Raw genomic sequence first — 22,375 nt, 5'->3', positions numbered from 1 at the left:
AAACGCAAAACTTATACACAGAAAAAGAAATATATCACTGACTTTGAACCCTGCCCAGATAAGGCGGAAGTTCTGAACAGACTCCTTGATTTTGCTGATGGTAGCAACTTCTCCCTGATTTACTTCTGTCTTTGAATGATTGAACAGCTCAGTTAGTCTTTGGTTCAGTTCACTTTTCTCCTGACCTGTTTCATGCAGTGGCCCAGATGAACTCTGATTGGTTTCCGCAGCCTTGATTTCTAGCATTGTAAATCATTATATGTTTACTTTTCATTTGATTTTTCACAATTAGCAGCAGCCTTTGCACAGGCTAATTGACAAACTATAATCACAGTTCAACTTCAGTTCCTAATCACTGGGATTTCTTTTTTTATTTTGTATTGTTGTAAAATGCCCTTTGCAATTCACAAAATTATTCAAAAGCTTCTTCCTTCCCCATGGTGAAACGATCCCAACGTTTGTTTCCTACCCTTTCTCCAGGGGACTTTGGCTTACTTCTGCTCTGGAAGACCATTCCAGCTTCTAAATTAAACATATTTACTTCATTGCATCACCTCAAGGTGATCTGAAATAGCATGTTGCATGGGGATTCTTTCCTTGGGGAGAGGAAGGAACCATGGGCTGTAAGGTGCCCTCTCCAGACAAGGGGTCTCTTTTACCAGTGCGTTACTCCAGTTTTTATGACATGCCTGCATTTATTTCGGTGTAGTTCCTCAGGTGGTAACACAGTGGTGACTCAGGCCCGAGGGAAGGAATCAGCCTTGTGGTGGGGACTGAGGGGAGGTGGCTTACATCTACCTCATTCTGCGACTGACTCAGAAGTGTGGGTCAATGCTGGAAAGCGTGACTAGCAGGAAGTTTGCAGAGGGATTTGAAGAAGAAAAGAGTTATGTGGAATCTGGAATTGAGATAATTTCAAACCTATCTGGCAATGTGGGAGACAGCACAGAGATCTTCTGGAGAATGCTCTAAAGGGAGTGGGACGGAATGGTCTGAGCACAGGGTCTAAGTAGAGGAATAGCACTAGACAAAAGCTGAAAAGCAGGCACGGACAGACCCATGAAGACCCAGGAAAGCAAGAGGCAAGCATGACTATGGCATGGAAAGAGATGGAGAGCTTGTGATGTGGAAGGATGAAAGGTGAGATTGAGTAGGCCAGAGAGTAGAAAGTTGCAGTACTTTAGGTAGAGATTACCAGGTCCTGGATAAGGGTTCCAGCAGCAGGAATGGGGGGAAGAGAGGGATTTCTGAGGAAAGGAACGGATGGATTTTGGCCCCCCATATTCAGTGGCAACCACAGAAACTTTAAAAAGTGCAGTTCCCTAGTTAAATATTCCATCAAGCCGAACATTAATTGGAGTTTCCCAATGTTGATTAATCCATCTCTCCCATTTAGTGTACCTGTGAGAAGCCACTGGGTTCTCTTGGCAAAGCTGTCAGTGAGAATCCCTGGCAAGTCCTGGGATGCTGACACATTCCACCTGCACAGGGTCACCTCCAATAAAGCTTGTCAGGAACACAGTGACAGGAAAGGGGGAGTATGGGGGGCCTAATAATATTTCACATTGTATGGCTCCAACCCAGGGACAGTGAAGAATTCAGTGATTATGGGCCTTGGTTTAGACTCTCTCCTCAGAACATTCCCCCACATCCTACTCCATTGGCATTTATAAAAACGAAAAATAGAAACTGTCTGGAGGCCTGGAAAAGGGATATCAGTGCTACTGGCAACCAGCGGGGCCATCAGTTATCCCCAGGGACAGAGATACTTCTGTCTCCATTCATACACCCTCCACTCTAGATCTTGCACATCCTGCTACTGCTCCGGTTTCAGAGTAACAGCCTGTGTTAGTCTGTATTCGCAAAAAGAAAAGGAGTACTTGTGGCACCTTAGAGACTAACCAATTTATTTGAGCATAAGCTTTCGTGAGCTACAGCTCACTTCATCGGATGCATACTGTGGAAAGTATAGAAAGTATACTATACTGTGGAAAGTATAGAAGATCTATATACTTTCTACACTTTCCACAGTATGCATCCGATGAAGTGAGCTGTAGCTCACGAAAGCTTATGCTCAAATAAATTGGTTAGTCTCTAAGGTGCCACAAGTACTCCTTTTCTTTTTGCTTCTGCTCCGAATCCTGTTCATGCTCCAGGGGACGCCATGACCACCAGCCTGGCATTCAGGATATAATTCTTTGAGAGGTGTGTGTGTGTGAGAGAGAGACAGACAGACAGAAAGGTGAAAGTTTACACCCTCCTTCGAAGTCAAAGCTGGTTATCAGATTAGATGGTCTAGTGAAGCTTCAGGCATCAGGCTCAGCTCAGTGGCTGGGTTTCTGTGTGGTGTTGATTATTTGCCTTTTTATCTTTGTCAATTTCTGCTTCCTTTGGCTTTAGAGAAAGCCTTTATAATTCTGTTTGTTTTACCCTTGTTCACACAACAGTTTATCTCAGGGCCCTAGCCATATCTCCCAATGGGGCAAGTTAATTACTAGGAAGGTATGCTGGTTAATTGTGAGGGATCAGACATCTGAGTGTGGCATTATGCGTCCTGCCCCTTCCCCTTGTTTTTTTTTTTTTCCCCCTTTTAGTGTAGGTGTCAGCTTGACAGCCCTGTACACTGAAGATGCACTGTTGGGCCAGTGTAAGAGTGCAAGCTTCTCCCATATGGCCCAGCAGTGTGCCCAATCTTAACCTGTAAAGGCCACATTTAGACTTGGAGGGTCAGAAATATTTTCTGTCTCTCCAGGGCCTAGTCAGTCCTTGGCCTCTGCTGAACTGTAGTTGCCAGTTGGTGCCCTTTGTGACACTGAATTGAGATCTACCAAATCTTTCCACAAGAGATACCAAAGACCTGATAAAATGGTAACTTCCAGGCACTACCAACTTTGGCTGGGTTTGAAGCCATGACTTAGTAATGAAAAGTTCGGGATCCCGTTCCCCAGCCACATAAGCAGTTATCTGAGTTAAGTCCCATTTAATTTCATTAACTACTTTTTTTGCTACTTCACTTTACACTGTTAGAAAAACATGTACATAGTCATGTATTACGTGTCTTTGTGTCTTATACTGTCGCAGACTGAGGACCCCCACGCTGCAGGGAGCACTGCTTTGTCTGTATTTATACAGAGCCTAACACAATGGGGCCCAGAACCCAACTGGGGCCTCTGAGTGCTACTGCAATGCAAATAATAACAATCACAAATCTTGGCATGCAAATGACCAGGAAATCAGACTGACAGAATACTTGCTGACAAGCCATGATTCAGTTAGTTGAGGTTGTACAGCGATCACTGTAATACTAATAAGAAAAAGAAAGCATTATTAAAATACCACAGTTATATATAAATAGTTGAGAGTTAAGGTTTCTCACATTCTGAACTCTGACCCTGTATCCTGACCACCTGTTCTCTGCAGAGACACCTGAATCATGTCAGAGGATTACATGTATGTGGGATATTCCACTGAGTCCATATTTTGAAGAGTAAAAGATGCAGACTGGGCTCTTTGACCAAAATTTTAAAACGTGACAAGTGATTTTGGGTGAGATGTTCAAGGGGCATGATTTTCAGAGAGGGCTGAGTGCCTGTCTTCTGAAAATCGGGCTCCATTAAGGTGTCTCAGATTGGACATCCAGAAATTTGAATCAGAGAGGTTGCAGAAAAGAGCCACAACAGTTATTTGAGGGATGGAGAAAAATGCCTTACACAGGGAGAGACTTAAAGAGATCAAGTTGTTTAGCTGATCAAAACAAAGATTGAGAGGTGTCTTGATTACAGTTCGTAAATACTTTCATGGGGAGAAACTACCAGATACTAAAGGGCTCTTCAATCTAGCAGAGAAAGGCCGAACAAGAACCAGTGCCTGGAAGCTGAAGCCAGACAAATTCAAATTAGAAATAAGGCATACATTTTTAACAGTTGAGGGTGATTAACCATTAGAACAAACTACTCATTTGAGATTGGCATCAAGAGAGATTCTCACTCTCTTGATGCCTTCAAATCAAGACTAGATACATTTCTGTAAGATGTGTTTTAGTCAAACACAAGTAATTGATCTCAGTACAGGGATAACTAGATAAAATTTAATGGCCTGTGATATATAGGAGGTCATTAGATGATTTAATGGTTCCTTCTGGCATTAAACTCTATAAATCTATCATCACTTTTGAAATGCTTGGCTATAGGCAGGGCCCCTTCTACTCTGTGGCATGAGGGGACCAAATTCTGAAGCAATGTTAATCTAGTCTATTGCCATGAAATACCTTTCATTCCCATTTCCCTCATCACAACCTCCCCAACTCACACATAACTATGGCTTATAGTTGAAAATACTCTGTGTAAAATTTGTGAATGATTGTTTTTGGCAGAAATTATTTTTCAAGGACAGGTTTGTCACTCTGCTTTCCAGCCCAGCTCCACTCCCTGGGCTTCGGTTCCCTTCATTATGCCTAGGTGGTCTGGCTAAGGAACTCCTTCCCATCATGTGTGCCAGGAAAGGAGGGGAGCTTGTAGCCAGCTGCAGCATCTTATCTCCCCAGCTACCAGGGCCTCTTCTGTTGCACCTTTCTCCAGGCTGGCCAGCCTATGTTTCTGGCTGCCCCCACCTCACTGCAAGCTGAACTTCAGGTCTGGCTCCTTGATGCCTTGCTTCCTGATTCTATGCAACAGTGCAGGGAACATGTCCATCTGTGGAACGCTGGAGGACAGGTCTCAGTGGGGTAGGGAAACAGAAAACAAAATGCTAGATGCCTGCCTGCATCAAAATTTAGAGTTTTATATCCATGGAATTAGAGTCCCCCTGGCCGAGGTGAATAGGACAGGTTACATTGCTCAGATATATTGTTTCAGGATGTCTGCAGACTCAGGCAGGCAACATGGCATCAGTTTGAAATCTGTTCACATTTTAAGGTTACCTCTACCACCATAAGGGCAATAACCATCAGAGGACATTTTCAAAGGCACAGAAAGAAGGTAGGCACCCAACTGCCATTGAAAGTTAATGGGAATCAAGCACTTAATACCCATTTGTGCCACTGAAAGTCTCTCCCATAAGCTGAGATTCTGCAGCAAGGGGTGAATTCCATGGTCACAAAATTGTGGAATGAACAGGGCCCTGACTCTTGGCCTTTGGCCCTAACGGAGGCTTAGCACTTGCAGCTCCCACTGCTTTCATGGGGGTTGTGGGTATGCGCAGTATCCACTGTTGTTTCTAGACTGTATGTGGCAGTATATGAAGGGAAATGTTGGTGTTTCTTGCTGTGAACAGGCAGCTGAACTATTTCTGTGCCAGTGTTTTGGGCAGTGTCCCATATGTGCTGGAGGCTATATCTACAGTGTAGTAGTTGCTGGGATTTCTGGTGAACTAGGGTTAGAATCTCATAATGCCAGTGTTCAGAAAACTGAATAGCTCTGGTTCTTTATACCATTATTGTATTTTACCAGATGGAGTTGATAGCTTATAGTCCCTATTGGAAATACGGAGGAGGATGGTGGCTGAGGAAAGAGAGTGCTGATGGACAGGGAGAGGAATGGTGTTGACAGAGTTAGAGTTAAGGGTGCTTCCATATCTGGACCTTTGCGTTTCTACACTTTCAAGCATTTACTTCATTTTTATCATTGCAACATCTAAAAACATCATTTCCATGTAATGGTATTAAATTAGAGCCAAACTGTACACACAGTGTTTTGTCTGTGAATTTCTTTAGCCTTTTAAAGAAAGTATTTAATTATATTATTATAGGCAGGACTGGTGGCACCTGCTACTATTAAGATTGTGCACCGCATCCCATTATAAGACCCTGTTTTCAGTTGTTCATAACTTTGCCAAACTTTAACCATTTGGGCTGAAATTTTACATGGCAGCTGTCTGCATCAGGCTGAAGTTTTATGGAAAATTTCAGCCAAAATGAGTCAGCCATTTCTGAGAACAAGGCTAGGGAAAAATAAATTTTTTTGTCCGTTAAAAAAAATTCTGGAGACCATTTTTGAACAGCTCTAGCAGCCTCCCCCCCACCCCCACTTTGGAGCAGGAAGCTGAAACTTGCCATTTGTCTCCGGGATGTGCCTTGTGCTGTCCTTTGAAAATCCAAATTTGGCCCAATTATAAACCTTTGTAAAATTGCAGTTTGCACATGCTCAGTAGAGACTTCTTTGATTTTAGCAACTAAAATCTCTGAAGATACCTCCCTCGAGTCTCTCACAGCTCCTAGTTCTGAGCAGGCTGGGTTACTAGAGGTGCCAAACCAGACTTTCCTGTAAAGGCTGCTCCTGGCTGGGCTGAGGCTGGGCACTGGAACTACAAGCCGGGAATCTCTGTAAGGTGACCAGATGTCCCAATTTTATAGGGTCAGTCCTGATTTTGGGGTGTTTTTCTTATATAGGCTCCTATTACCCCCCACCCCCATCCCAAGTTTTCACATTTGCTGTCTGGTCACCATAAATCTCTGTCTTTTGTGCTCTCAATGACTCCCCTGCTGGCACCACTGAAGCATGGATGAGGAAATCATCTGATTCGAATGTAACGAGAACAGAAGCCAGAAGTGGGGGAGGGCAAGGATTAGACTGGGACAAGGAGTCTAGTGGGACTGGTCTGGGCAGGGTAGGAGTAGGAAAGAGAGAAACTGGGAGTAGCTGGGAAAGAGCCTGGGGTGGGGATGAGCCTGGGACTAGGAACCGAGGGAGAGGTTGGAACTGGGAGAGGGGAGGCTGGGACTAGTTGGGCCAGGCGACTGGGAGCTGGTGAGGGAAATGAGGGTAGGGACTAGGAAACAGTTGGCTGGGGGAACAACACTGAGATCAGACGAGGAGCTGGGGGAGACCAAGACTGGTTCAACAAGGAGACTGGGACTAGGAACCAGTGTGGGGAGAAACAGGAGTGGGGCAAAGGAAGACAGGTCTGACAAGAAGCTAGGAGGTGTGTGTGGGGGGGAGGGAAATGGGACTGACTGGGCAAAGAGACTAGGCCCTGGTCTACACTGGGAGTTGAGGTCGAATTTAGCAGTGTTAAATCGATTTAACCCTGCACCCATCCACATGACGGAGCCCTTTTTTTTGACTTAAAGGGCTCTTAAAATCGATTTCCTTACTCCACCCCCGACAAGGGGATTAGCGCTGAAATCGGCCTTGCTGGGTCGAACTTGGGGTACTGTGGACGCAATTAGACGGTATTGGCCTCCGGGAACTATCCCAGAGTGCTCCATTGTGACCGCTCTGGACAGCGCTCTCAACTCAGATGCACTGGCCAGGTAGACAGAAAAAGGCCCGCGAACTTTTGAATTTCAATTTCCTGTTTGGCCAGCATGGCAAGCTGCAGGTGACCATGCAGAGCTCATCAGCAGAGGTGACCATGATGGAGTCCCAGAATCGCAAAAGAGCTCCAGCATGGACCGAACGGGAGGTATGGGATCTGATCGCTGTATGGGGAGAGAACTCTGTTCCAGTTTTTTAAAAGCCAAAACATTTGTCAAAATCTCCCAGGGCATGAAGGACAGAGGCCATAACAGGGACCCGAAGCAGTGCCGCATGAAACTTAAGGAGCTGAGGCAAGCCTACCAGAAAATCAGAGAGGCGAACAGCCTCTCCGGGTCCGAGCCCCAAACATGCCGCTTCTATGATGAGCTGCATGCCATTTTAGGGGGTTCAGCCACCACTGCCCCAGTCGTGTTGTTTGACTCCTTCAATGAAGATGGAGGCAACATGAAAGCAGGTTTTGGGGATGAGGAAGATGATGATGATGATGAGGTTGTAGATAGCTCACAGCAAGCAAGCGGAGAAACCGGTTTTCCCGACAGCCAGGAATCTCACCCTGGACCTGGAGCCAGTACCCCCCAAACCCACCCAAGGCTGCCTCCCAGACCCGCCAGGCGGAGAAGGGATCTCTGGTGAGTGTACCTTTTAAAGTACTATACATGGTTTAAAAGCAAGCATGTTTAATGATTAATTTGCCCTGGCATTTGTGGCTCTCCTGGATATACTCCCAAAGCCTTTGCAAAAGGTTTCTGGGGAGGGCAGCCTTATTCCATCCACCATGGTAGGACACTTTACCACTCCAGGCCAGTAGCATGTACTCAGGAATCATTGTAGAACAAAGCATTGCAGTGTATGTTTGCTGGTGTTCAAACAACATCCACTCTTTCAGGCTTGACAAAGCCCTGGCTGGGATGATTTAACTGGGAATTGGTCCTGCTTCGAGCAGGGGGTTGGACTAGATGACCTTCTGGGGTCCCTTCCAACCCTGATATTCTATGATTCTATGATTCTTTATCTCTCTGTGTTATCCTCAGGAGAGTGATATCATTCATGGTCATGGTGGTTGAAATAGGGTGCTTTTCTTAAGGGGACATTCATAGATTCATAGATATTTAGGTCAGAAGGGACCATTATGATCATCTAGTCTGACCTCCTGCACAATGCAAACCACAGAATTTCACCCACCACTCCTGCAAAAAACCTCTCGCCTATGTCTGTGCTATTGAAGTCCTCAAATCGTGGTTTAAAGACTTCAAGGAGCAGAGAATCCTCCAGCAAGTGACACGTTCCCCATGCTACAGAGGAAGATGAAAAATCTCCAGGGCCTCTTCCAATCTGCCCTGGAGGAAAATTCCTTCCCGACCCCAAATATGGCGATCAGCTAAACCCTGAGCATATGGGCAAGATTCATCAGCCAGATACTACAGAAAATTCTTTCCTGGGTAACTCAGATGCCACCCCATCTAATATCCCATCACAGGCCATTGGGCCTATTTACCATGAATATTTAATTACCAAAACCATGTTATCCCATCATACCATCTCCTCCATAAACTTATCGAGTTTAATCTTAAAGCCAGATAGATCTTTTGCCCCCACTGCTTGCCTTGGAAGGCTGTTCCAAAACTTCACTCCTCTGATGGTTAGAAACCTTCGTCTAATTTCTAGTCTACATTTCCTGGTGGCCAGTTTATATCCATTTGTTCTTGTGTCCACATTGATACTGAGCTTAAATAATTCCTCTCCCTCTCCGGTATTTATCCCTCTGATATATTTATAGAGAGCAATCATATCTCCCGTCAACCTTCTTTTAGTTAGGCTAAACAAGCGAAGCTCCTTGAGTCTCCTTTCATAAGACAAGTTTTCCATTCCTCGGATCATCCTAGTAGCCCTTCTCTGTACCTGTTCCAGTTTGAATTCATCCTTCTTAAACATGGGAGGCCAGAACTGCACACAGAGGTGCCCGTTCCTGCTGGGCTGTTTGCCTGTGGCTGAACAGAATTGTTCCCCGCTGTTAGCCAGGGGGAGGGGCTAACCACGTGGTGGGGGGAGGCAAAATGCGACCTTGTAACGAAAGCACATGTGCTATGTATGTAATGTTAACAGCAAGGTTTACCGTGAAAGAGTGTACCAATTGTTCTATAAAATGTGTCTTTTTAAATACCGCTGTCCCTTTTTTTTTCTCCACCAGCTGCATGTGTTTCAAGGATCACAGGATCTTCTCCTTCCCAGAGGCTAGTGAAGATTAGAAAGTGAAAAAAATGCACTCGCGATGAAATGTTCTCTGAGCTCATGCTGTCCTCCCACACTGACAAAGCACAGATAAATGCGTGGAGGCAGACAATGTCAGAGTGCAGGAAAGCACAAAATGACCGGGAGGAGAGGTGGCGGGCTGAAGAGAGTAAGTGGTGGGCTGAAGCTGAAAGGTGGCGGCAGCGTGATGAGAGGAGGCAGGATTCAATGCTGAGGCTGCTGGAGGATCAAACTCATATGCTCCAGCGTATGGCTGAGCTGCAGAAAAGGCAACAGGAGCACAGACTGCCGCTACAGCCCCTGTGTAACCAACCGCCCTCCTCCCCAAGTTCCATAGCCTCCTCACCCAGATGCCCAAGAATGCAGTGGGGGGGGGCCTCCGGCCACCCAGCCACTCCACCCCAGAGGATTGCCCAAGCAACAGAAGGCTGGCATTCAATAAGTTTAAAATTTTTAAAGTGCTGTGTGGCCTTGTCCTTTCCTCCTCCACCACCCCTCCTGGTGCTTCTCTCCTCCACCACCCCTCCTGGGCTACCTTGGTAATTATCCCCCTATTTGTGTGATGAATTAATAAAGAATGCATGAATGTGAAGCAACAATGACTTTATTGCCTCTGCAAGCGGTGATCGAAGGGAGGAGAGGAGGGTGGTTAGCTTACTGGGAAGTAGAGTGAACCAAGGGGCGGGGGGTTTCATCAAGGAAAAACAAACAGAACTTTCACACCGTAGTCTGGCCAGTCATGAAACTGGTTTTCAAAGCTTCTCTGATGCACACCGCCCCCTCCTGTGCTCTTCTAACTGCCCTGGTGTCTGGCTGTGCGTAATCAGCAGCCAGGCGATTTGCCTCAACCTCCCACCCCGCCATAAACATCTCCCCCTTAGTCTCACAGATATTGTGGAGCGCACAGCAAACAGAAATAACAGTGGGAATATTGGTTTCGCTGAGCTCTAACCGAGTCAGTAAACTGCGCCAGCGCGCTTTTAAACGTCCAAATGCACATTCTACCACCATTCTGCACTTGCTCAGCCTGTAGTTGAACAGCTCCTGACTGCTGTCCAGGCTGCCTGTGTATGGCTTCATGAGCCATGGCATTAAGGGATAGGCTGGGTCCCCAAGGATAAGTACAGGCATTTCAACATCTCCAACGGTTATTTTCTGGTCTGGGAATAAAGTATGGGGAGGGGGAGAGACTGGGACTGATAGCAGTCCCAGAGGGGGAGACTAGGAGTGGCTGGCCAAGGTGATTGGAACTGGGATGAGAAGCCTGAGCAGTAGAGTGGAACTGGGACAAGGATCCAGGGTGGGGAAGAAACAGAACAGGGACAGATTGGAGGGGATGGGGCAGAAAAGTCTGTGCCCACTAGCAAACACCCCTCCAGGGCCTAGAGTGGAACCCAAGATTCCTGAGTCTCATCATTCCTCTGCTGCCAGCAAATCTGTAAAACCCCCTAGCAACGTGTATGTCTCATCTCCCTCTGTGCTGGTCCACAGAGAGGATGACAACCTACTGCTGCTGTCAATTATTTTTGCTCTGGTTGCAGAGATCTGTGCCATGGATTTAAAGGTTCCAACCCTGCTGATAACTCATGTGGGTGTCAATATCATGCCACGTGATGGAATGTATGGGTTTTTTTCAGTTTGCTTTTTTAATTGAAATTGTGCAGGAAATTGCACAAAAATCTGAATAAATGTTAAGTTTACAAAGTCAAGTACTCAGTATTTAGGAAGTTATCATATACAACCTTAATTCAGCCCTGTGATGTGTATGCATTATGATGAAGTCTAATTACATGATCAGAAACTATTTCTCCACAGAATCCCTAACTCATTTAGTGTGTAGGATGGACTATGCTCTGGAGATGAATCAGGGCTGTGTAGTGGAGGAATATGTTTGTAGGACCCTTCCTCTTTTGTTTCAGAAGTTGGAAGGTGTGTAATGAATGAGACAAAGGATTGCAGGCAGAAAAAGGATTATTTCATAGTTAGGCAGTTAAATGCCACCCTGGAGAACTGGATTCTATCTCTGCCTCTGCCACAGAATTCCAGTGTGATGCTGGGCAAGTCACTGAAACCAAACTTTTCACAGGGGATCAGTAATTGTATGTGTCTCATTTTCTGGGGGCCCAACTTGATAGCCTGGGGTCTCATTTGCAGCAATGTTGAAAACTCACAGTTGCAATGGAAGTCAATAGGAGCTGTGTTTTAAACATGTACGGTCAATATAATGCTAAGTACTCTCAAAAATATCAGGTCCTTGGTGTCTCAAATTGGGCATCCAAAATTAGTGGAATTTTTTACCTTAATCTCTGTGCCTCAGCTCACTATCTGTAAAATGGGGATAATACCGTCCCCATACCACATAGGGGTGTTGTGAAGGTAAATTAATTAATGTATGTGAAGCACTCATACTGTAGTGATGAGTGCCATAGAAAAACCCATGAAGAAATTAATAATTCTGTATCCAGTGCAGAGTTTGAATAATGGACAGTGAATAAGGCCAGGGCCAAACATTGTACAATGAGGATAAAAGCAAATTTGGAATAGCTGCTCTTTAAGTGTACATTGTCCATCCTCTGTGCACTGAATGAGGCTGGGGTCCTGTGGAAAAACATAGTATGCAATCATGTAATTAGACCATATCATAATGCATGCACACAGGAGGGCTGAATTAAGGTTGCACAGGCAACCTTCATCCTGGTCATTTCCTGACTTTTGAGTGCTTGGCTTTATAACCTTAATAATCATAGAATCTGAAATGTCAGGCTGAAAGGGACCTTGAGACGTCATTGAGTCCAGCCCCCTGCGCTGAGGCAGGACCAAATAAACCTAGAGCAGCCCTGGCCCTTGTTTGTCCAGCCTGTTCTTAAAAACATCTAGAGATAGGGATTCCACAACCTCCCTTGGAAGCCTGTTCCAGAGCTTCACTACCCTGAGAGTTAGCGAGTTTTTCTAATATCTAACCTCAATCTCCCTTGCTGTAGATTAAACTGATTATTTCTTGTTCTACCTGCAGTGGCCATGGAGAACAATTGATCACAGTCCTCTTTATAATAAGCCTTATCATATTTGAAGGCTGTTCTCTGGCCATCCCTCAGTCTTCTCTTCTCAGGACTAAGTATGCTCAGTATTTTTAATCTTTCCAAATTGATCCGGGTTTCTAGACCTTTTATCATTTGTGTTGCTCTCCTCTGGAGTTTCTCCAGTTTGTTCACATCTTTCCTCAAGTGTGGCTCCCAAAATTGGACACAGTATTCCAGCTGAGTATGATGGGATAATTACCGCCCTCGTCTTACATAGAACACTCCTGCTGATACACCCCAGAATATTAGCCTTTTTTGCAACTGCATCACATTGCTGACTTGTATTCAATTTCTGATCCTCTATAACCCCCAATTGTTTTCACCTAACGAGTTATTCCCCATTTTGTAGTTGTGCATTTGATGCCTAAGTGAAGTATTCTGCACTTGTCTTTATTGAGTTTCATTGTGTTGAATTCAGAACAATTCTCCAATTGTTCTTTCACAGTTTTTTTGTGTGTGTAATTATGTGAAAAGGATGTTGAAGTTTATATTTTTTCTGCTAAAGATACTATATTGTGCTATATTATAATGTGACTGAAACACAAGACGAAAGAGTATCCAAATCAAATCCTGCGAGCAGAGTTTGTAGCCTCCCTGAACCAGTGCGGCTCATTGAGAGTTTACATACTCTGTGTGGGCTGCACTCTGCTAGCAGAACTTCTAAACTCTAACAGACTTTGGGCAGAGTTTTTAAAGTCCACTGGAATATCTTAGCATGATCACAATTTAAAAGTCTATAGTGACTAATTCCAAGATTTGAACTTAACTTTGTCAGAAGTAATCATAAACACTAAGTGTCCCCCAGGACTTTTGAAGATTCTAGACCAAATCATTCTTTAAAAACAATTTTCCAAAAGAAAAAAAGTTCCAAAACTTTTAAAAAGGGAAACACACCTTATTTTTGTCCCATAGCTCAGAAATGCCTTGTCCTGTTGACTTATAAAACAAAAAATCCTGACAGTGTTTCCTCAGTCTCAAGACAAATCTTGAAAAATAGCAGAAAAGGCATTTTCTGAGAAAATCAGGAGGGAAGTTAAAAGTTGAGCATAAAATGCTTCCTGAGTTGAGGCTTAAAGCATGTGCTTAAGGTTAGGCACATAGGTATGGACTTTAAGCACGTGCAAAAATGCTTTGCTGAATCGGGGCCATCATCTGAAGCAAGTTACATTTTTACTGTAATTCAGTAACACATTTTCATGATAGACCTACAAGTCTGTCTATCCAGTGAGGTCCTCATTGCTGTAGTATTCCAGGTGCCCCATCAGTTGTCTAAGGGGACTTAGCTGGAAAGGTTTCAGAGTAACAGCCGTGTTAGTCTGTATTCGCAAAAAGAAAAGGAGTACTTGTGGCACCTTAGAGACTAACCAATTTATTTGAGCATGAGCAGCTCATGTGCCACAAGTACTCCTTTTCTTTTAGCTGGAAAGGTAAGTGTCCAGCTCAGAAACAATGGAAGTTACTCAGGGAAGGGACCTGTGGTTCCCATTTGGTTTTGTAATTTAAAAGACGCAGTGCTCTCCAAATAACTCGGAGTCTCTTAGTGCGGTTAAGAGTTCTTACCTGGGTAGGAACGAGCAGCGGGAGAGGAAGAATCAGTAAAGGTACTAGCAAAGCAATCAGATAATTCCTGTGGGCCACAATCACTCTCCACACAGCAGTCATGGTGCTGGAACTAGCCCAGTGAAGAAACGTGCACAGGTCTGTTCATGGGGATTATATAAAGGCTCTGAAACATTAAACATTGACCTTGGCAGGTAGGGTGTTGTTTTTAGAACCGTGATCAGGGTGAAAGAGAAAAGAGAACAAAGAAAGGAGGGGCAGAGAAGGAAGGACAGGCCAGGAACTTTCTAAGGGAAATCTTTCTGATGCTTGATAAATTCAGCAGAGAATTAACTCACTGTGGCCCAACCAGTCTCAGAGGGAGACTGCAGAGATCCCAGCCTTCCTACTTCATACCCTAGGAAGAGAATTGGACTCCTTTTGTGGTGTAATTATTGCATCAGGTAATTAGGCTGTAAGGTTTTTACAGTAATTAAACCATAAAATGAGCCCAATTTGCTGCTCGGGTAAACTTGCACAGCTCCACTTACTGTTAGAGTGGCACCAGCTTACACCAGCAAAGTATGTTGCCCCTACTCTGGTCAGGCAATGTTACCCCACAAGAGCCTGGTTCTGAACTCCTCACTCACACAGAACCTCCTTGAAGGGTTGGCCTGGAGTTAGACGTTCAGGATTGGGCCCAAAGTCACAAAAACTGGGATGCACTAGGAGCTTTTCTACACAATGCCTTAGTCTGCACTGGCTTGGACGCACATTCCAATGTGCAATAGCGTGTCGCACACTCACTGACCCAGGTGGATCCCGCTGATGTGCACTACGTTTATTGATGCACATTAAAATAGCACTGTTTGAAACAGGAGTATATTAAAGTGCACTAGGGAACTTCAGCAGGGCCCACACAGGCCAGTTAGGGCACAACATGCTAGCATGCACTAGAATTTACATCCCAAGTAGTGCGGACTAAGGTCCTGTGTAGACAAGCTCTGCATTTCTTTGCTTCTGAGACAATGGAAGGGACTTCACATTGATCTCACTAAGAAATGGATGGAATTGTTGCTAGCAGGCTGGTCCCTACTATGGTATCACCAACAGTGGAAGAAGGTGATGCCCTCAGGGAGCCCTTTAGGAACAATATTACTGAGACTAAAATGTCTACGTTGTAACGTTCAATCATGTCTGAAGAGGGTTGTCAAGACTTGAGTTATCTGGCACAGTGCTAGCCAGGAGTGAGTCAACAGCACACACCACGACAAATCATGGCCAGCAACTTGTCGCTAAGTTGAGTCTTCACAATCACATTCAAAGGAAACACAATAATATTACTTAATGTAGACAAGTCCTTATGCAAAACAGATTCAGGGAAACTTGGGGTCCTTGTGAAGCCGTTCATTTAAATCTCACAGCTTCCAGGTGCCGGATTCAGTGTGCATTCTTCTTCAAACGTCTTTGCTACCACTGCAAGAATGCTTCAGAAAGGCTACATGACTGGCAACAGTTCGTACAGGATATGTTCTGTGTAAATCACAAGGCTGGCGTGTCTGGGATCTTAAAAGACTTCAGTCTCAGATTTTTTCCACCTCACATGGACACTTGCTCTTTAATGGCATTTTGAGGTCTATCAAGTTGAAATGTTGACTGTCTTTGAAAACAGTGCTAACAGAGGACAGCTTTTCTCTTTGTTCCCAATATAACTGATGAAACACAGTGACATAGAAATGTGGCCAGAAACATATGTGTTTTCCTTAAAAAGCCAACTCAAGATACTGGATATTGAGGTCCATGCCACAAAAGCAACATCTGAAATGGAGGACCAATTTGAGTTCCTGATTCCAGAAAAGATCTCTATTCGGGACAGCACTGAAGGACACGCCAACATTTAAGTATGTACTTAAGTCCCACTGAACATGCTCCAGTACTGTCCTGAACAGGGATGGACATAAACATAGACTTTCCTAGAGTAAGGCCTGAAGCATTAGTACAGTTCTGGCACCAGCAAATCAGCTACAAATAATGTCATGAAACCCAATATCCAATGTGCAAAGACACTGGGAAAAATCAAACACAAGAACCTCACTGCCTTCAGAGGAACTCCCACAACTTAGAGTCTGAAAAGGGCTAGTGCCATGGTTGTACTGATTGTGCAGAAAACCCTGTGTCAACTTTTTGTTTTCTTGGGTGATGAGGTTAAGAGGGAGCCAAAGGAACATTTCAAGGCTTAAAATGATGCTAGAGTAATCTCTTGTAATGTCAGAGCACACAACAGGAATTCTTGGTGGAATACACAATAAAAAGATGTAACACAGGTAAAGGCTCTTTGCATTGATTTCATTGTTCCTCTTATGTCTATATAGTGACATAAATATCCATGTCAATTTATCTGTTTTATAAAGCATCTGCAAATAGATATCATCTGCACTAATGTAAATTTCCTTCCAGGGTATCTGCCTGGTTGCTTTACTGAGATCAATAACGGACACATGATTATAGCTTTGTATAAAATTTCTTAGCAATGAATCTTAACTTGTAACTACAGTAAAGTAAAGGTGGACTACACAATGTGCTGTCTGTCAGTGCAGCAGGTCAAGGAGAGAAACAAGCTCTAGAAATCAGTCACTGATTCACGAACTTCCACTTGAAGTGAAATACAGCTGCAGGAGCCCTGCCTTAATGACTGCATATCTTGTAATCACCACTCATGGACACTGTCTGGGACACAGAGTAGGACACACAACTACAAGATAATACATGTGTCCAAGATTTCAGCAAGATTTTGTAGAAAAAATTGTATAATGTTCACTTCTATTGTTTGAGAATCAGTGTGTGATCATGTAATTAAAGACTATATCATAATGCACATGAGCAGAATAAATCTTCACTTTGGTGCTTAATCAAGCAACCTAGCATTCTTTAATCTAGTGGTTTTCTCAAAATAGTATCCTATGCACATCTGCCATGATATTAATGTTGTGTTTCTACAGTAATATCACCAACATTTGTTTTATTGGAAAGTTATTTATTTTGTGTCAGGAGGAATTATGAGTTTTGAGAGTTTTCCACAGAAACTAGCAGGCCCATTAAACTCACCGATTACTGTATGGTTACTTCTTAAAAATGTCACTCTCGTAAACTAATCTCAGTTGTTCAGAAGGCCAAAAGGGAAGATACGTTTTTAATCTTGCCTTTTTTTCATCCAGTCACTGGAGAGAAATGATCATGTCACTGCAGGACAGTCTCTTGGTTGAATCAGGGCACTGGCAGTCAGGATACCTCAGTTTTGTTCTAAGCTCTTGGTGGCAATGCAGCACCCTGGTAAGACGGGGAGTAGGAGGCAGGAGGCTGAATTAATTAATAGTATTTGTATAAAGCTCTAAGATCCGCAGATGGCAGATGTTAAGTAACTTCATTACCCAGCACAGCTACAATTTCATTGTGCAATTTACAAGCCCAATGCGTGAATGCTCTGAAAGAACCAGCGACCTCCTGCTGCTATGAGATTACTTTCCAGACCCTGCAATCAGTCATTTGTCATTTTTTTCCAAAACTTTAATTGTCCAAAGAAATATGGTGGCTGTTGATGTAATATATACAGGGCCTACTTCACTTACATTATAAAAACAGCCTGATTTCATAAGCAGGATGGAAGAAGCAGAAAGCGCAAGTGCAGTGGAGAGGAAGTTCTAAGGACAACAAGAAATTAGTTTCAATTTAGCATAAGTCAATGTTTGGCAACAGCCATAAATAAGAGGCAAGCAGCTGATAAATGCAGAGGGACATTGTTACCACACAAAGAGTTCATAAGGGAAACAGGATTTTAAAAAAATCTCATACCTACCTTTACATAACAGTTGATAGCAATTAAAGTGAATAAGAATGCTCTGGTCATGGAACTGCAACAAAATCTGCAATTAGGAAAATACAGGGCCAGAGTCTTTGCTCAGGCCAAGCTGTGCTCAGTGTAGGACCAAGAGTGGGTATGCAGATAGAGGCAGCTTTAAACTGCCTTTATTCTTGCCTAGTCCTGCATCTGACCCCATCCCCGGCTTAATTTAGACCAACCTGCCCATCTGCCCATGGCTCCAAGGGACTCCTGGATCAGCCAATGGCCAGGCACAGAGGGTGACATAAGAACTGTCATAGTGGCTCATCACCAACAAAGGATCCCTCAACAAATAATTCTCCTAGGGCAGTTAAAATGGGTTTATGGATGCTTTGAGTTCCCAGAACTGGAGAAAAGCAAGTCAGATTGCTCCCTTGATTCAGGCTCACTGTGTGCAAGAGGAACATCCTGTTGTGTTAAATAATCAATAGTCCCGAGTTTTAACATCTCCATCTTCTTAGGAAGGGCTTTAGACTGAACTATCATCCGTACACTTTAGCATCTTCTTAACTTGAAGTTGTGTACAGCAGTGGTTCTCAACCAGGGGTCCAGGCCTCCTGTGGGCCACAAGCAGGTTTCAGGGGGTCCGTCAAGCAGGACCAGTGTTAAACTCACTGGGGCCTAGGGCAGACAGCCAAAGTCCCACTGCATGGGGCTGAAGCCTGGGGCCCTGAACAACTTAGCTTCATGGGGCACTGGGGCCATGGGCAATTGCCCTGCTTGCTACCCCTTAATGCCAGGCCTGTCTTTTATAGGCAGAAAACCAGTTACTGTGGCACAGGTGGGCCTTGAAGTTTTTATAGCATGTCTGGGGGGGACTGTGAAAGAAAAAGGGTGAGAACCCTGCTGTACAGTATCTGAGTGTATTGATGGTGGGAAAGAGGGAAACTGTATTATAAACCAGGAGACTGGCCAACGGCAAAGAAATGTCTTCATTATAGCACTTTATGCTTTTATTTCCTACGTTTGCCATCAGACTCCAAAAGGAAGTTTTATTCCCAGCTCTCTGTGGCTAGTGAGAAGGTCAGCTCTCAGCTGCAGGCCTGTCTCTGGGACAGAAATGCAAAAAGACCTCAGCTTACAAATACTTCTTCCTCCATAGCCACACATCCCTGGAAGCTCCATTTCCACTCCTTATTTCCACCGAAGCTCCCACAATTCTTCTGGCTGAGATGAGGTGCCGTACATGGGTGTCTACCTGCTGAGAGGTGAGTTGGTGGTGCCATTTGGCAATAGTGGAATTAGGGGTCCTGCAGCTCTCTCCATCCAGAGCTTGTGGTTAGTGGGTAAAAGCTGCATATGCTTCCTGGGGAAAGCAACTGCAGGGGTAGACACACAAACATTATCCTCCCTCAAAAGAAGGATAACCTACTATTTCTGTATATCAGCGGGGGGCTCAGGATAGACTCTTCCTGGCCTTGCATTCCTCTCCATTCTAATTGCTGAAACTACAAAAATACTGTAGCAAACACGTACAAGAATTCTAAATATCAGGCTCTTTTTGAAGATGAACATCTCCAGCAATAATGTCATCCACCTGGAGTGAAGGACAAACGGGCCTTGCCCTAGCTCTAGTCTAGGGACCAGGTGTTTTGACCTGCAGTTGAGGGGATCAGCAATCAGCAGCACCAGTGAGATCCTATGGGGAGTGGAGGGGAAGGAATACAGTGGGCCAGATTCTCAGCTGGTGTAAATTGGCATATATTCATTGACTTGAGTGGAGCAACAACAGTTTACACTAGCTGAGGATCTGGCCCAGTTACATAAACTAGAGAGCAAAACAGGTCACTCTAATGCTTATCTAAAGGCCACAGTCTGAAATGTCAGATGATCCAGCAAAATGCTCTTCTGAGAGGGACAGACAGCCTAAAAAATGACTTGTCTTCCTCATGCACTGTGAATTGCTATGCAGACTCATGAGGAGATGCTGCCCACCTTGGGGTAGCCATTCCGTGACCTCATATGTGCGCTGTGCAGGAGTCGACACACGGACAGGACATTGCTTTGAGCTCAGCTTTCCAGGACCCAGCATTTTTTACTTTCCTGAAATACAGCATTCTCCAGGTAACGGGTCACAAATCTCCAGATACAGCCAGGCTGGAAGGAAGATGAATGCTACTTAAATATTCTCAAATCTGAAAGTAACTCAGCCAGAAACTGCTACAAGTTAAAGCTGCTAAGTTATTCAGCCTTTAAAAATAAGTTCAAATATTATGTAGGCCTGGCTTGACATAAGTAACTTGCTTCATTTCTTAGTGGGCATAATTGGGAAGATGAATGGAAGGTTCAGTTGTAAATAGGGGCTTGACAAACAGTATGCTGGAGTCCAGGATTTCTGTACTAGCTAGACAAGAAACGACAGCTTTATGCTAGGGACTATGGACAAGATAAACATGGAATATAAAGATCAGGTTCCACATGAACAGCATATTGACAGAGCACACTGTCTGGGATTGGTTCCTGCAAAGTAACTAAGCCAATCCAAAAATGTGTGGTGTAATGTACAGCAAATGCAATGTAACATATAAATGAACACAAAGGAAGAGGTTATCTGTGTAACTCTGGATGTGTGGAATGCCAGATACCCACCCCCTATGGTTGAGTCTGATCAACTCAGCGTAGCTTTGCTGTATGCCAAGTAAGGAACCTAAGTGACAAAATCCAGAGTCAAACTGAATGTTTTGGAATGACCTGACATATTCTCCCAGCATTAGACAAGGTGTTGGGGATAAGCCAAATGGAAAAGGTCTCGGAGGGAATCCCAACATATTATATTTTAATTGAAATTATTCCTGAATAACCTTAACAACAATCTGACTCTCCAGACTTTTGTTTATTTCAGTTACTAACTATAACTTTCTTTTACAGCTGTAGTTTGAGAGGGGGGAAAACATTTTAATAAATTGTCAGTTTATCTTAAATGTATTCATCAGTCACTAGCGTGAATGTGGTTGAATGCTATGTTATAATTAAGTAGTGACACAACAGTAAGTTCTGTGATTCTGTTTATAAGAAATAGAGAAATGTGAATGTTCAAAGTTCCATCTCCTTAGCTTTGCAACATACATTATTTTTGCCACCAAGAAGTATGCGAAGTACAGCAAGTCTTCTTCATAAGCAAACACAGCTATATCATTTGTGGTAAAATTGCTGAAACAGATTTTTTATTGTCATGGTCATTACCTGATAGCTAGCCTATAACAAACTCCCTCATTGTCAAACATCATCTTGTTGAAGATTAACCTGGCTAAGATAAAAACTTAACTTTTTCATCAATAAAACTATGCAAATTCACACCTTGTTGGGTCATGAACTCATTGAAGATTAATTAGTTCATCACCAGACAGGGCCCAGTCCCACCAATGGTCAGAAACACACTGAAGTCCCTTGGATTTCTTGTGTTGATCACTAGTTTAGGCCCTCAATTTGTAAGAAAATCTATAACAGGCTTTTGTTTTTTATTTTGAACTTGTGTTCTTCAAAACTAGCTTATGAACTAATCAAAAGGAGAAAGTACAGAGGAAGTTACATGGCATAAGTTTAAGTATTTGTTGCCCAAAAAAGACACAGTGCCAATTCCAACACAATGTGTAATATAATGTAAATTAGGCCCTGATCTGCAGAACACTTGCACGTGTGCTTACCTTTACTTCCTTGATTTGATGGCTTTAAACATTCCCCTTCCCCCTCAGATTCCAAAATCAGAGGGGCCCAGATCCCCAAAGCTATTTAAGCCCCTACTTTCCACTGAAATACTTGTATGGGTCTGGACCTGGGTATCTAACTCTTAAGTGCTTTTGAAATTTCATCCCAGCTCTGCAGGCTCTATCTCTATGGAACTAGACTCCTGCCTTGACTGGAAGAGCTCACAGAGCAGGGTGATGGCTGCCGTATCAGATCCCAGATAAAGAGATCATTAGAGCTGAATGCAATTTATTCCTTACAACTGTTTTTCCCCCATTTTAAAAACAGGCTTTTTCAAAACTCAAGACTTTTGCAAAGATTTTCTTTTCAGCAAAACTTGTGTGTTCCTTTGTCAAAACCAGAAATGCTGACATCTGTTTTTCCCCTTCTCCTTTTTCTGCCACTGAATGCACCAGAATAAATGTCTAAGGTGTAGGGGGGGTTTAGTTTCACTTTTCCTTTTTTCCCCTTTGGCTACTTTGCAACTTTCCCAAAGCGGAGGGAATTGGAGAAGGTGAAGAGTGGTAAAAGGAGACAACTGGAGGAAATGACTCCTGGCCCCCTTTCATTGTACTGCCTCGCTCCCAAAAAGGGTGGGAGGGGAATGAACTGAAGTGGAAGCTGTGCTCCCCGCTACCGCGCACACGGGCGGGAAGGGCAGAGCCCAG

General features: G+C 43.9%; 1 protein-coding gene across 1 annotated transcript in view; it reads right to left on the bottom strand.

Moving 5' to 3' along the window:
* SLC13A2 (solute carrier family 13 member 2) overlaps positions 1-14,248 on the bottom strand; it is a 33,093-nt gene extending 18,845 nt beyond the window's left edge. The window contains exon 1 of the mRNA XM_077836572.1: positions 14,147-14,248. Within this exon, the coding sequence (XP_077692698.1) occupies positions 14,147-14,248 (102 nt within the window). The remainder of the gene's footprint in view (positions 1-14,146) is intronic.
* Positions 14,249-22,375: the final 8,127 nt, after the last annotated feature.

This window comes from Eretmochelys imbricata, chromosome 17, assembly GCF_965152235.1.
Source record: "Eretmochelys imbricata isolate rEreImb1 chromosome 17, rEreImb1.hap1, whole genome shotgun sequence".
NCBI classification, from domain to species: Eukaryota; Metazoa; Chordata; order Testudines; family Cheloniidae; genus Eretmochelys; species Eretmochelys imbricata.
This window is presented reverse-complemented; position numbering and strand designations above follow the sequence as displayed.